This window comes from Solanum tuberosum, unplaced genomic scaffold (genome assembly GCF_000226075.1).
Source record: "Solanum tuberosum cultivar DM 1-3 516 R44 unplaced genomic scaffold, SolTub_3.0 scf00244, whole genome shotgun sequence".
Lineage (NCBI taxonomy): Eukaryota > Viridiplantae > Streptophyta > Magnoliopsida > Solanales > Solanaceae > Solanum > Solanum tuberosum.
The window spans coordinates 879,176-891,049 of NW_006239181.1; the positions used below are offsets into that span (position 1 = coordinate 879,176).

The 11,874-nt window shown below is 32.2% G+C and overlaps 2 protein-coding genes across 2 annotated transcripts; one reads left to right on the forward strand and one right to left on the reverse strand.

Annotated features, from left to right (window-relative positions):
- Positions 1-3,327: 3,327 nt before the first annotated feature.
- Positions 3,328-4,365, reverse strand: LOC102589812 (uncharacterized). Its single transcript, XM_006357787.2, has one exon. The coding sequence runs from the start codon at positions 4,200-4,202 to the stop codon at positions 3,522-3,524; it is 681 nt and encodes a 226-aa protein (XP_006357849.1). The 5' UTR covers positions 4,203-4,365; the 3' UTR covers positions 3,328-3,521.
- A 3,444-nt stretch (positions 4,366-7,809) lies between these two features.
- LOC102590140 (uncharacterized) lies at positions 7,810-11,521 on the forward strand. Its single transcript, XM_006357788.2, has 10 exons — positions 7,810-8,201; positions 9,073-9,168; positions 9,476-9,560; positions 9,768-9,889; positions 10,021-10,045; positions 10,140-10,223; positions 10,298-10,327; positions 10,408-10,513; positions 10,598-10,662; positions 11,029-11,521. Exons 1-9 carry the CDS (start codon positions 8,109-8,111, stop codon positions 10,659-10,661), a joined length of 705 nt encoding a protein of 234 aa, XP_006357850.1. The 5' UTR covers positions 7,810-8,108; the 3' UTR covers position 10,662; positions 11,029-11,521.
- Positions 11,522-11,874: the final 353 nt, after the last annotated feature.

Consider the following 11,874-nt stretch of genomic DNA (forward strand, 5'->3'; position numbering starts at 1 on the left):
AACTTCGATTCGATATTCGGTGTAAGGGTCCTGAAACTACGGTGCACCGAAGAACTGAAGTTTTATTAAACAAATCTTAAAAATATTTCAATTATATTACTTAATACTTATATATTTTGACTCAAAATATTTTAAGTTTTTAACTTTACCCGATCCATTTCAATTTTTAAATTTTGAAGCCTAAACTTAAATAGCAAAAAACTAAATGACAAAATAGTAAACCCTAAAGAGTCTAAGGCAGTATTGTAGTTTGTTGCTTTGAAGTTTCAAGTTTGAGCAGCAACTTGGTGTTTCTACTTTATGAGTTTGTTGCTTTGAAGTTTCAAGTTTGAGCAGCAACTTGGTGTTTCTACTTTATGAATTTTTCATTTTATGTTGTTACTTTGAAGTGTGAACAACAAATTAATGTTATTACTTTTTATTGTTAGATGTTACTTTGAAGTTTGAAGTGTGAAGGGAACAACAATTGTTATTTTATCATATTCCCTCTTTATTTTTATTTGCACCGAAAAACCGTTTCAAAAACACCGAAATTATTGAACCGAAGTTGAAAACACCGAACCGAACCGATCTAGTTTGGTTTGAAATACGGTGCACACTTTTTTAAAACCGAACATCGAAGAACCGAACCGAAATTTGATTAAACCGAACTGAAGAATCGAACGCTCATCCCTAGAACCCACTGTGTTTCCTTAAGAAATTTAATCCCCTCAAGTACCTGAGGTTGTAGATTAATTTCTCTCAAGATAAAACAGATTAACTATTAGAGAAGTAGTGGTACCTCAAACTTCCATAATTTCAGCAAACTCAAGAACATGAACGAGAGCACACACAGACTCGGTCAATTGACAATTTGATTTGTAAGAAAATGTATGCAGAAGAGAGAAAAAAATTCGGTTTTTGAAAAATGAGAAAAACCTCTCTATTTATAGCCAATTGCAGGAAGGAGCGCGTCTGTTCGGACAATGGTGTGAACGCATCTGTTTAGACATGTCTTTCCAGAACGTTGTGTCTTTTGGGAAAAATAATGTCTATTAATTTTGTTAATTAATTAACATTCTGAATTAAATTTTAAGAAAAAAGAAATTAATTAATGAGATTGATTAAATAAATTTTGCCTAAAATTATCAATCAATCAATCACATCAAATCTGAAACCGAGCGAGCGATGACGGCACGAGGGGAACCTTCTTCTTAACCCTTTAAGAGTTAAATGAAGTGTTTCCTAATATAAGGACAACATTTTTCCTTTCTTCTGCCAATATGAGAGAAATGACTGTTCATTTTCAATGACTTTTTATTTTCTCTCCAAATTGGTTCCCCAACATTTCACAATTTCTCATTCACACCTTGCTAAAATCCAACAGAGATTTCTCCACCCTCAACAAGGAGGTTTGACTTCGAACTCTTTGAGAATAAAAATATTAAACGCCGGACGAAAAAGAAGAAGAAGAAAAGGTAAATTAGGTCGAGTGGGACATTTTCCTTAGATTGTAGACTACACAGCTCATTTGGTCCACAGTCTATTATGATAGGAGTACTCGTTCTAATTATTTCGTTTTTAACGTTTCACATACGTTCTAATGTTCTTTTAATGATATAACTTGTAACAAAGTTTTGGTGATACTCAAGACGTGTGGCAAGGAATGTTTTTGTCATCAATCTATCGGGAGATGTGAACTTTATTATAAAATTGTAAAATAATTTGTACAAATTTTTGATAATTCGTCAGGATTATGCAACTAAGTGCTTCTTATGCATAAGCTCCAAATTATGACAAGTAATTTAGTTTTATTAAACTTTTTAAAACTAGTTCAAAACTTAAATAGTGACGTGAAATAAACCTATTTGTGCAAATCTCACATTGGTAGTATATTTCGTTATGCCAATAAGCAAATCTTGAAGAGCAGGTGATCACTGCAAATCGAATGGGAAATGCATAATGAAGCTTTAACAAATAATTAACTTATCAGAATGGAAGTATATCTATCAAATTTCAAATCCTGTCAAATTTGACTATATTGATCCTTCTTTATGGTTCTTCTTTTGAATTCTAAAAAGTCAAGAAACTATTACTTAAAATAGAGAGTTTTTGACTAAAAACATCCTAAAATTATATCTTCAAATTAAACTACATCCTTAAATTATGTTTCTTAACAAGATTAAAATATGTCAAAAATTAACGAATTCCATCCCTCTATTAAAATATGTTTAAAACTTAACAATTCCATTCCTCTATTAAAATATGTCAAAAAATTAACAAATTCTTCACAAAAACATGTACAGTTCACACTATTAAGGGATGTTTTCTATTAAGAAAAATAATTTGAGGATGTAGTTTAAGTTAATTTGGCCAAAAACTCTAAAATAAACACTAAACTTGTAATCCTAACTCTCATTAGTGATACCTAATATTTCTCAGTTCATTCAGTTTATATGACTCATTTTCCTTTTTAGTCAGTAAAAAAAATGACAAATTTTTATATTAAGTAGTAATTTTACTTTAAAATGTTCATTTTGCCTTAATGAAGTAATTTATAATCACACAAATATTTATCACTTATTTTAGACCATAAATTTTAAAAATCTTCATTTTTTTCTTAAACTTTGTGTCAAGTCAAAACAACTCATATAAAATGAGACAGATGAAATATCTATTTCATCATGAATCATAAGAGTTCGTTGCTAAATTTAGTTACTCTGGTATTATCTTTCATTGACGATTTGATTTGTTATACTAAAAGTAACATAGATAGATATATATTGCACATTTTTAAGAAAATAGTTGTTTGTTAATAACCTCCACCTTATTTAACAGAAAAAGGGTTTGGGGACCCTTATGAATAATTTTTATCATCTTTATTATTTTATTCCGAAATAACAAATTCCAATGCTATTATCACACCTTATGGAAAACACAACTTATTTCGGTATTAATTACTAGTTCTAATATAACTTATTTCAAGACTAATAACCATACAAAACATAAGCAATACTAAAATTTTATCCCAAAACTATCTACTGCTTTCTCAGTATACCAACGACTACCAAATAGTAGTTGCTATTAGTCCTGCCATCCCAAGCAATAAACAACTAAAAAGTAAAACCCATTATTGTCAAAAGGTAAGAAAAATTAAAGCAAACTTATGTAATTCATCTTTTTATCTTAGAAGAAACAATTAAATATTCATAATAAGTCATAAACAACCAACTAACAACTACTACACTTTTTGTCATAGTCTCTTTTGATAGAAGAACCAAATTCCAATTAGATAAAATTAGAATCTCAGCATGTGCAACCAACCAAAAGCACAAAAACAAAATATCAAAGCAGAAAATGGGACACACACTGATAGCAATTTTTACCTATTCTTCCAAACAAACAAACACAAAAAAAGCATGAAAATGAACTTCTGTCCATTCACTGCCCCAAAGAAATGTTAATGTAATTGAGAAAATAAACTAATTTAAATAACATAATACAACTATTAGTACATAAAAAATATCTTTTACACTAATCAATCACCTCTTCTTGTTCTTTTCCTTGCTACTGGAAAACAGAGAGCTCAAACCAAACAAATTTGCTGGAGGAACATTTAATACTGGGCTGATTTTAATCCCATTGATGTAACCTGGAACTTTCCTCAATGGCGGTTTCTGATAATGTCCGTTCGAAGAAGAAGCAGAGGATGATGATTTATGGAAATGATGTTTGTGTTTCATGTTTGGAGTTGAACCAGTTGAATTACTTCGCGATAGAATTGGCAAAGGACACAAAGTTCTTACGTAACTACTAGTACTACTGGTACTATTACTACGCTTGAATCTCCAAAATGACTTTGAGCTCTGTTTTTCATCTGTTGATAAGCTTTCATTTTTGACGCTTGCGTTGTAAGCGTTATAACTGGGTATGCCCAACTTATGACTTTTTATCGGCGTGTTTTGATCTGAATTTTTGTTGGGTGGAAGAGATGGAGGGATATTTTTTCTTTTCATTTCAATAGGGAGAATTTTTCCATCTAAGAAAAGTTCATCAGCTGAAGTAGATTGAAGATCAAAGGTTTGATGAAATACACAAAAATCAAAATCAATAGTAGAGGAGGATGAATTAGTTGATGGAATTTGAACAGAATCTGTTTGTGAAATGTCCTGAGAGAAAGAAAAGCGAGGACTAGAATCATCTGAACATAGTTCAATCGCCATTGTAATTGGCTAACAAAAGAAAAATATCTATGATACTATGAAGAATTTGAAAGCATAGGTTATGGAAAAGATGAATTTAAACAAATGGGGTCGTAAAGGAGGGGCCTAGGGTTAGCAAAGTTTGAAAAAGTCCAAATCTAACTACTACACTAATGAAAATTGCAACCGTCAAACTGACCCCATGCATTGAAAAAAACAAGTTTGATTAATTTAATTTAGTAGTATTTATTTACTAGGGAAAAGTGGAGTGGAGTATTCAATTTTGCTACACGAAAAGCTTTTTGTTCTCTTATTTCACTTTCATTTTTCTGTTAGTGTTCGATTTATTCAGATTTATGTTGTATATGTAAGACGAATCTAAGATTTGAAGATGACGAAAGCATTACTAAAGGTGGGTACTTTATCAGAAAAGAGTACTTATATAAATATAAATTAAACGAAATGTAACATAGTTCACTCTATGATTGAATGGTCTTGACCCCTGTACACTAGAAAATGCAACACCTAGAATCAATCTCGAGACACACAAGTTTCAAAGAAGCGAACAAATAGTGATGAACCACTACACCAACTCAGTTTATTTGTTATAGTGCGTACATTTAATTATATGAGCCTTATTTAGAAATATGTGTGTACATACACATAAACTTTTTCAAAGTTAACGGGTGCACGTGTGCCCACTACCTCAAAGGTTGGTCCGCCTCTGTGCATAGGGCCTATTTTGGGAGAAACCTCTCTAACAAAGATTTTTCTAACATGAACTTTAAAATGAGAACCTCTGACTAAAAAAGATACAACTATGATTAAGGATTCATCTAACCGCCCTGCGGCAAAAAACTACCCTCTTTAATTAGTTCGTTTATTTACTTTTTCAGATGTTGAACTCTCTTAATGAATATCGTGGTTTTGTCACTACGTTTGGGGAATGTGTTGGGAAAAAAAGGGTGAAGAAACGAGGAGGCACCGAAAGGCAGGCGAAGATGGATTCTTGGAGACTTCATAGTTGAATCAATTTGACTTATGCAATCAGTATATTTTATTTATTTTTGGTAAGGGCAATCAGTACAATTTATATTTTTATTTGAAATTAGTAAAAAGAAAAACATATGTTAAACCAAAAAAAATAAAAAAACACATGCTAAAAAGGTCAAACAAAATCCTTTTTTCCTTCTGTTAAATAAAAGGTCGAAGCATCTCTTGATAATGATTAGCACTTTCGCAGAACGTCATAAAAGGAGGATCATTTGTTTTTTTTTTTCTCTTCTTATTTTTGGTGGAAAAATTCATGTGATAATATCAAAAAATATATATTTAAATTCTTGTCTAATTTTATTCATATCAATGAGATGGGTTGGTCATATTTTAATTTTATTATCAATTCTGGCAATGATAAATAGACTATTAATAAGTCATAATCATTTATATTCATGATGAACCATTAATTAACTATTCTTTATTATTCATTGACATTTATTACTTTTTATTGTCTATTATTCATTAGCCATCAATCCATAGCCTTAAATATGATTTTTACTAGTATACTTTTATGTTTGATACGTTTCCAAACTACGATTAAAGGTCCAATTCTTATTGCCATTAGCTGCTTATTTATTAATTAATGTTGAAGTCTTCAGCCATTTTTTGATGAACACTACACAAATTCTTGCTCTCATTTTGTTCTTATCATGAATAATACCCCTATGCTTTTGTGAGTTTACCCGCCTTTTACTTTGCTTGTTTCTGACTTCCTACGAGCTCTTACTTTTTTTAGAGGATCGACATAACACAAGAATATTACCTCATACATGGATTTACCGAAATAACCTCTGCTCTTCCATGCCCTATTCAAAAAGCAAACAGCTTCTTTAAATAAAAAGGTCCTAAAATGGTTCTTCTAAACACTTTCATGTTTTTTTTGGACTTGCAAGTTTTTTGCACAACGTAACATAGGATTGGATGTATATACTTTCAAGAACCCTCCCAACCAAAAGTTTCTACATTTGCACATATATTGATATTTTTTCCAATTTGCATCATGATATGCTCTTTTATTTTGGAGAAGCTATATATGAAAGTTGAAACATGACATGAAGTACTATTATAAAAAACAATGAAACATGACACATGAAGTACTAATATACAAAGCTATGAGATCAGACATGACATGATTATCCAAAAAAATTAATTCGCGCAATCTCGATTCACAACCACACGAGTACTTATTAGCATATCAATGAATAGCCACTAGTCTAAAATTAGCTTCGCTCAAGTATGAAGAGGGTACGATGAGCCTGTTTGGATCAATTTATTTTAGGCGTTTTTAAGCCAATAGAAATTGTTGGAATTAGTATTAGAAGGTTCAAATGCCAAGTTATTTGGATCAATTTTGAAAATAAAATCGTACATTATCCAAAGCTATGAGATCAGACATGACATGATTATCCAAAAAAATTAATTCGCGCAATCTCGATTCACAACCACACGAGTACTTATTAGCATATCAATGAATAGCCACTAGTCTAAAATTAGCTTCGCTCAAGTATGAAGAGGGTACGATGAGCCTGTTTGGATCAATTTATTTTAGGCGTTTTTAAGCCAATAGAAATTGTTGGAATTAGTATTAGAAGGTTCAAATGCCAAGTTATTTGGATCAATTTTGAAAATAAAATCGTATTAAAATTTTACTCAATAAATTATGACAATCCGCAATGATTTTATGATCAAATTCTAGCTATTTGTTACTACCTCCATTTCATATTAATTTAATTTTTGAGGAATTTTTCATTTTTCGAATTAACTTAATTGTTCAGTTTTCAAGACTACTTTTAGAGTGTTCTTCCAATTTTATCCTTCATTAGTTAGTATTGAAATTAGTGATTAATTAATATTTAGTTATTTTAATCATAAATTTGACAATAATTAATAAGGGTAAAAATGGAAAACTATATTCAATTTATGTCTTAATCTACTTTTTTTAAAGGGTGTAAAATTAATATTTAGTTATTTTAATCATAAATTTGACAATAATTAATAAGGGTAAAAATGGAAAACTATATTCAATTTATGTCTTAATCTACTTTTCTTAAAGGATGTGAAACACCTCAAAAATTAAATTAATATGGAATGGAGGGAGTAGGATTTATGACAAGTCAAGGTTGTTCATCAATTTGATATTCTTTGTGAAGTATGTTTTGACCATCAATTTAAAATTGATGACGAATCATTAGAATTTTGCTACTAAATACCGAAAACAAATCTATTTTTTGAAATGAAGCCAAAATTAAAATAATGCCACTTAAGATGATTTATTAATCTCTTATTGAATATTTTAAGAGTTTATAAATTTTTTGACATCAAATGAGATATCAAGAGAAGTTATTCCTTGAGATTAATTTGAAGTACAACACAATAGATACGTTTAAGAAACATGCTAATCTAACTCTCGAACCACGAAATATAATTCAGAGAAAATAATCAAAAAGATAAAACAAAATTGTATTACTAATTAAAACTTCTCTGGGATTTTTTTAAAAAAAAATGATTCAGAAACTGTTGGACTAAAGTGGGCCAAGTGGATAAAGAAATAAAGGCGGGAAAAACGGAATGTTGATTCAAGTTCCTCTTGTTACTGCCTCAACAATGTAATCCGAAAAAAACCAACAAAATTCAGCCGGTAGAATCAACGACGAAGAGTCACCGGCCGGCAAGTTGGAGGAGCTCCACCAACAAACTCGCGCTGCCTCCTTCTGGCTTCCATTATCTCTCTAATTGTTAAAGCGTTGCGTGCAATGCACAAAACCTAACCAATTTCAACAAAAACCTCTTCGTTGGAAAAAAATAGAATCACGCCTGCGAATCGGGAGATTGGAAATTCAATTTGATTGTGTTGGATATAATTTAAGAAAAATGAAGGCGAATTGGGAGGTGAAGGATTGTTGTAACCATGACCAAGTCATCTTCCTTGTTACCATTGGTGTCTACACTGTCTTCATTTTTATCGTAACCTTCTCTCTCTAATTCTCTTTGATGTCTTTATCTAATGCTTTACTATCATGGAAAATGTCAACTTTCTTAGAAGATCTAATAATCCCCCCCCTCAATTGTTCCAATTGGTGCTGGGTAACTCTGTAGTTCTATGGCTTTTTTTTCACTTAAATAACTAGGTCACATCCTTGAATGCTTGACGATCCAATAATTGACAAAGCATAAATTAGCTCATCTATTATCATAAATTAGGTCATAGCATTATTAATGATGCCTATAGGTTGGTTTTCATGGATTTCTTTAGCAAGAATTTCAATGGACTGACATAATTAAGGTCCGAGAGCAAGTGTTGTTCACTAGGCAGCTCAAAATGTTACAATCGAAGTTGAATACTTCTAAATATTAGTCCACATGAAATTGGATAATTAAGATTGTTCCTAGGGAAATTGATTAAATAAGCTGAATTCAGAAACGTGCTGCTTTACCTCCATGTGGTTAAGCTATTTAGTAATACACAAAATTTGGTAGACACATGCTCCATTTCATCTGTGTGAATATGACATCTGATATAATAAGAATACATGTTATGATTTTGAGTTGATAATTTCCAGTAGAGAAAAAAACTTGATGTGTGTATAAGGTTATACGTATCAGCTTGTCTTTTCGACTCATTGCTGGTCTTCTTAAGAGTAAGATTAAATGCCAAATTTGCATATATTCACGAATGCAATACCATGTAATTTGCAAATAATCTGACAAGATTTCTTTGCATATGGCAGAAACTAACCAATTGTTGTTTTAGTTTTTCTCTGAAATACTTTTTGTTGTTTCTTCCTTCAAGATTTTTCATATTAATTTTGCTTTTTTCTTTTAACAATTGAAACAGTTATGGAGAACATTTATTATAACACCTTTCAAGCTCATTACTGTGTTTCTTCATGAAGTAAGCCATGCAATTGCTTGTAAGCTCACATGTGGAGAGGTAATCTCTCCTCTTCAATTCTATAGATGTAAATGATTTAGGAATTTCATCAAAACCATCTGTACTTTTATACCAACCCAATTCCATTCACTATATACACCAAAAGTGTAATGGAAAAAGGTGAGTTGCCATAAACCCTGGTATTATGTGACTTGTGGTGAATGATAAGACATGGTTTGGGTGTGGCTTCATGCTAGATTGTCGTGTGCAGAGTTGGTTTCCCAGATCAATAGAAGTTGATAATGTAATAACTAACTAACACATTAGTTTTTATCGTAACAACTCTTTTCCTGGTTTACTAGTACAGGTGGTGGGCATAAAAGTTCATGCCAATGAGGGGGGAGTGACACAAACTCGCGGTGGTCTTTCTTGGGTGATCTTGCCTGCTGGATGTAATTACCCTTCCTTGAAACAATTTCGAATATATTTTTAAGCACCTGGCTTCATTTCCTTAAAAGACAAAATGAAGTATCTTCTTAAATTCCAAATTGATATGCATTTCAAAGTTAGCTCCTTCACTGTAGTTTGCTTTGTCTATTTAACCTTTTCTTTCACTTACTATTGTTTTGCTCTTTGTTTTTTTGTGTTTTTGCCTAAAGATCTGGGTTCATCTTTCTGGGGAATGGTTCTCATACTTGCATCGACAAACGTTCTCAGTGCAATGATAGCAGCTGGTTGTTTTATTGCCGCTTTGCTTATCGTGCTCTGCCTTGCAAAAAATGTATGAAACTAAGAAAAAACTTGCATTATATGTTGAACAATGACTGCAGATAAACAGGTCTTTAAATTTTTTGTATCTTAAAATTTACTTTTTACTTGTGTAGTCTAACCTTGCTTTTCTCTCTTGAACAGTGGACACTTCGCGGACTTTGCATTGGTTTGTACATTCAGGATCCTGATAAGTTTTAGTACTTGATATACAACTGTTGTTTTGTCTTCAGTCATTGATTGCAACAGACTGGATTTTCCAGGATTCATCATTTTCATTGGTGGAATTTGGGCTCTGCAAATACAAACGGAAGTTCGTATGCTCCGTTATGTAATTCTCTTCATAGGTATGGGCTTATCTTCGTCCTTTCTCCTTTCTATTTTGTTGTGTTGCTTATAAGGGTTTTCTCATTTACTGCAGGTGTTATGAACAGCTTGTTTTCTGTATATGGTATGAAGTATCCTTTCTATTTGTGAAATAAGAATCCTCCATTGAAGATATGACATGGCCTAACTAACATGACAATGCAGATATCTATGATGATTTAATATCTCGAAGAGTGAACTCAAGTGATGCTGAGAAATTTGCTGAACTTTGTCCATGCTGTTGTGCTGGTCCTTTTTGGGGAGTCCTTTGGTTAGTGATAGTGTTAAAGAAGAGCTGATTCTTCTCATCATTTTGTGGTTATATATTATTCACTTACTGGGAACAATCTTATAGGGGAATGATATCTTTTGCATTTCTTTTTGGAGCTATGTACCTTGGCCTTGCCCTTTTATCTTGAGGTATTTCGTCGCTGCAAACTTCCTCTTTTTATCTCTACGGTTTTATCAGTTCTCTCTGATGGGTGTTTTATCGGATTTGTATATGGCCTTCATTAAGTCTGAGTATTACTTCTAGTTTTGTTAACTTGTAATCCGTTAGTGATCAACTTTTGTTTGTTTTGAAGAGAGGGAAATGAAGTTATACCAGCCAACTGTTAATACAGAAACATGGAAGATGTTATGAGAAAGCTTGATTTGTTCTTAGGTTCTCAGTGACTTATAATTGTTTTATATTCTTCTTGTGGACCAAAGGGGCTAGACTTATGTGCATTATGAAGCTTTTAGCTTTGGGTTTTCCTCTGAATCTAATTCTTTCCACCTGTTTAGGTCTTTGCAGATGGGTTTAACGTCCTTGCAATATGGCAGAGCAGAGTTCTATCGTCTGTTGTGTAGTATTTCATCAAATATTAGATGCTACATTCATTTTTGTCTTGTCCTCAACCCAGTGAGCACATTCTTTTTATCCCCTATGAGATGGGGTTAGTACAGTTGTGACTTGTATTTGTATAGCAAAAATCAAATACTGTACCATGGTTTCCCGTTCAGCTGATTCCTGTGCCAGAACCTTTGCAGACATTTGTAAGTCGTGGTTCAATTAGACAACATGTTGCTTCGAAGATTGGAGTTGTTCAGAGTAGTAAATTCAAGAAAAAGAGCTTGTGTGAGAAATTCTTCAAGAAGTTAGGCAGAAATATCCTCTATTGCTGAATAGAGCACTCACTCTGCATAGATTAGGCATACATGCATTCCAACCCCTTTTAGTTGAAGGGACGCTCTTTGTTTACATCCATTAGTTTGTAAATTGGTCTAGATTCAATGAGTACAATGGGTTGTTTGATGCCTGAACATGATGTGTACCCCTTATATTTTGTTTAACTAGATTTAAGCAAGTCTGAAGAACTTGATTGGTTTTCCAACTTTGAAAAGTGTCTGGCTTTTGGAAAACAGGGAGTTGTTGAAATATCACCTGGATAGTCTTTTTCCAGTCGATTCCTTTGAAATACGATCTGCAAATTCTCCCAAGTTCCGATAATTTCTCGTTTTAGCATTCTAAATTAACCATAACTGAGGGTTTATGTACCAGGTTGGCCTAAACAAAGGAATGAAACTACGCACTCTTATTCTAACAGATCTAGCTCCAGCACTGGACAAATAGATACTGTATATGCTAGA

Excerpts from the sequence above, each read along its gene's own strand:
- LOC102589812 (XM_006357787.2), bottom strand. The coding sequence starts at position 4,202 with ATGGCGATTGAACTATGTTCAGATGATTCTAGTCCTCGCTTTTCTTTC.
- LOC102590140 (XM_006357788.2), top strand. The coding sequence starts at position 8,109 with ATGAAGGCGAATTGGGAGGTGAAGGATTGTTGTAACCATGACCAAGTC. Across the intron at positions 9,169-9,475 it reads GTAAGCTCACATGTGGAGAG|GTGGTGGGCATAAAAGTTCA; the intron begins GTAATCTCTCCT and ends TTACTAGTACAG. Across the intron at positions 10,514-10,597 it reads CCTTTTTGGGGAGTCCTTTG|GGGAATGATATCTTTTGCAT; the intron begins GTTAGTGATAGT and ends ACAATCTTATAG.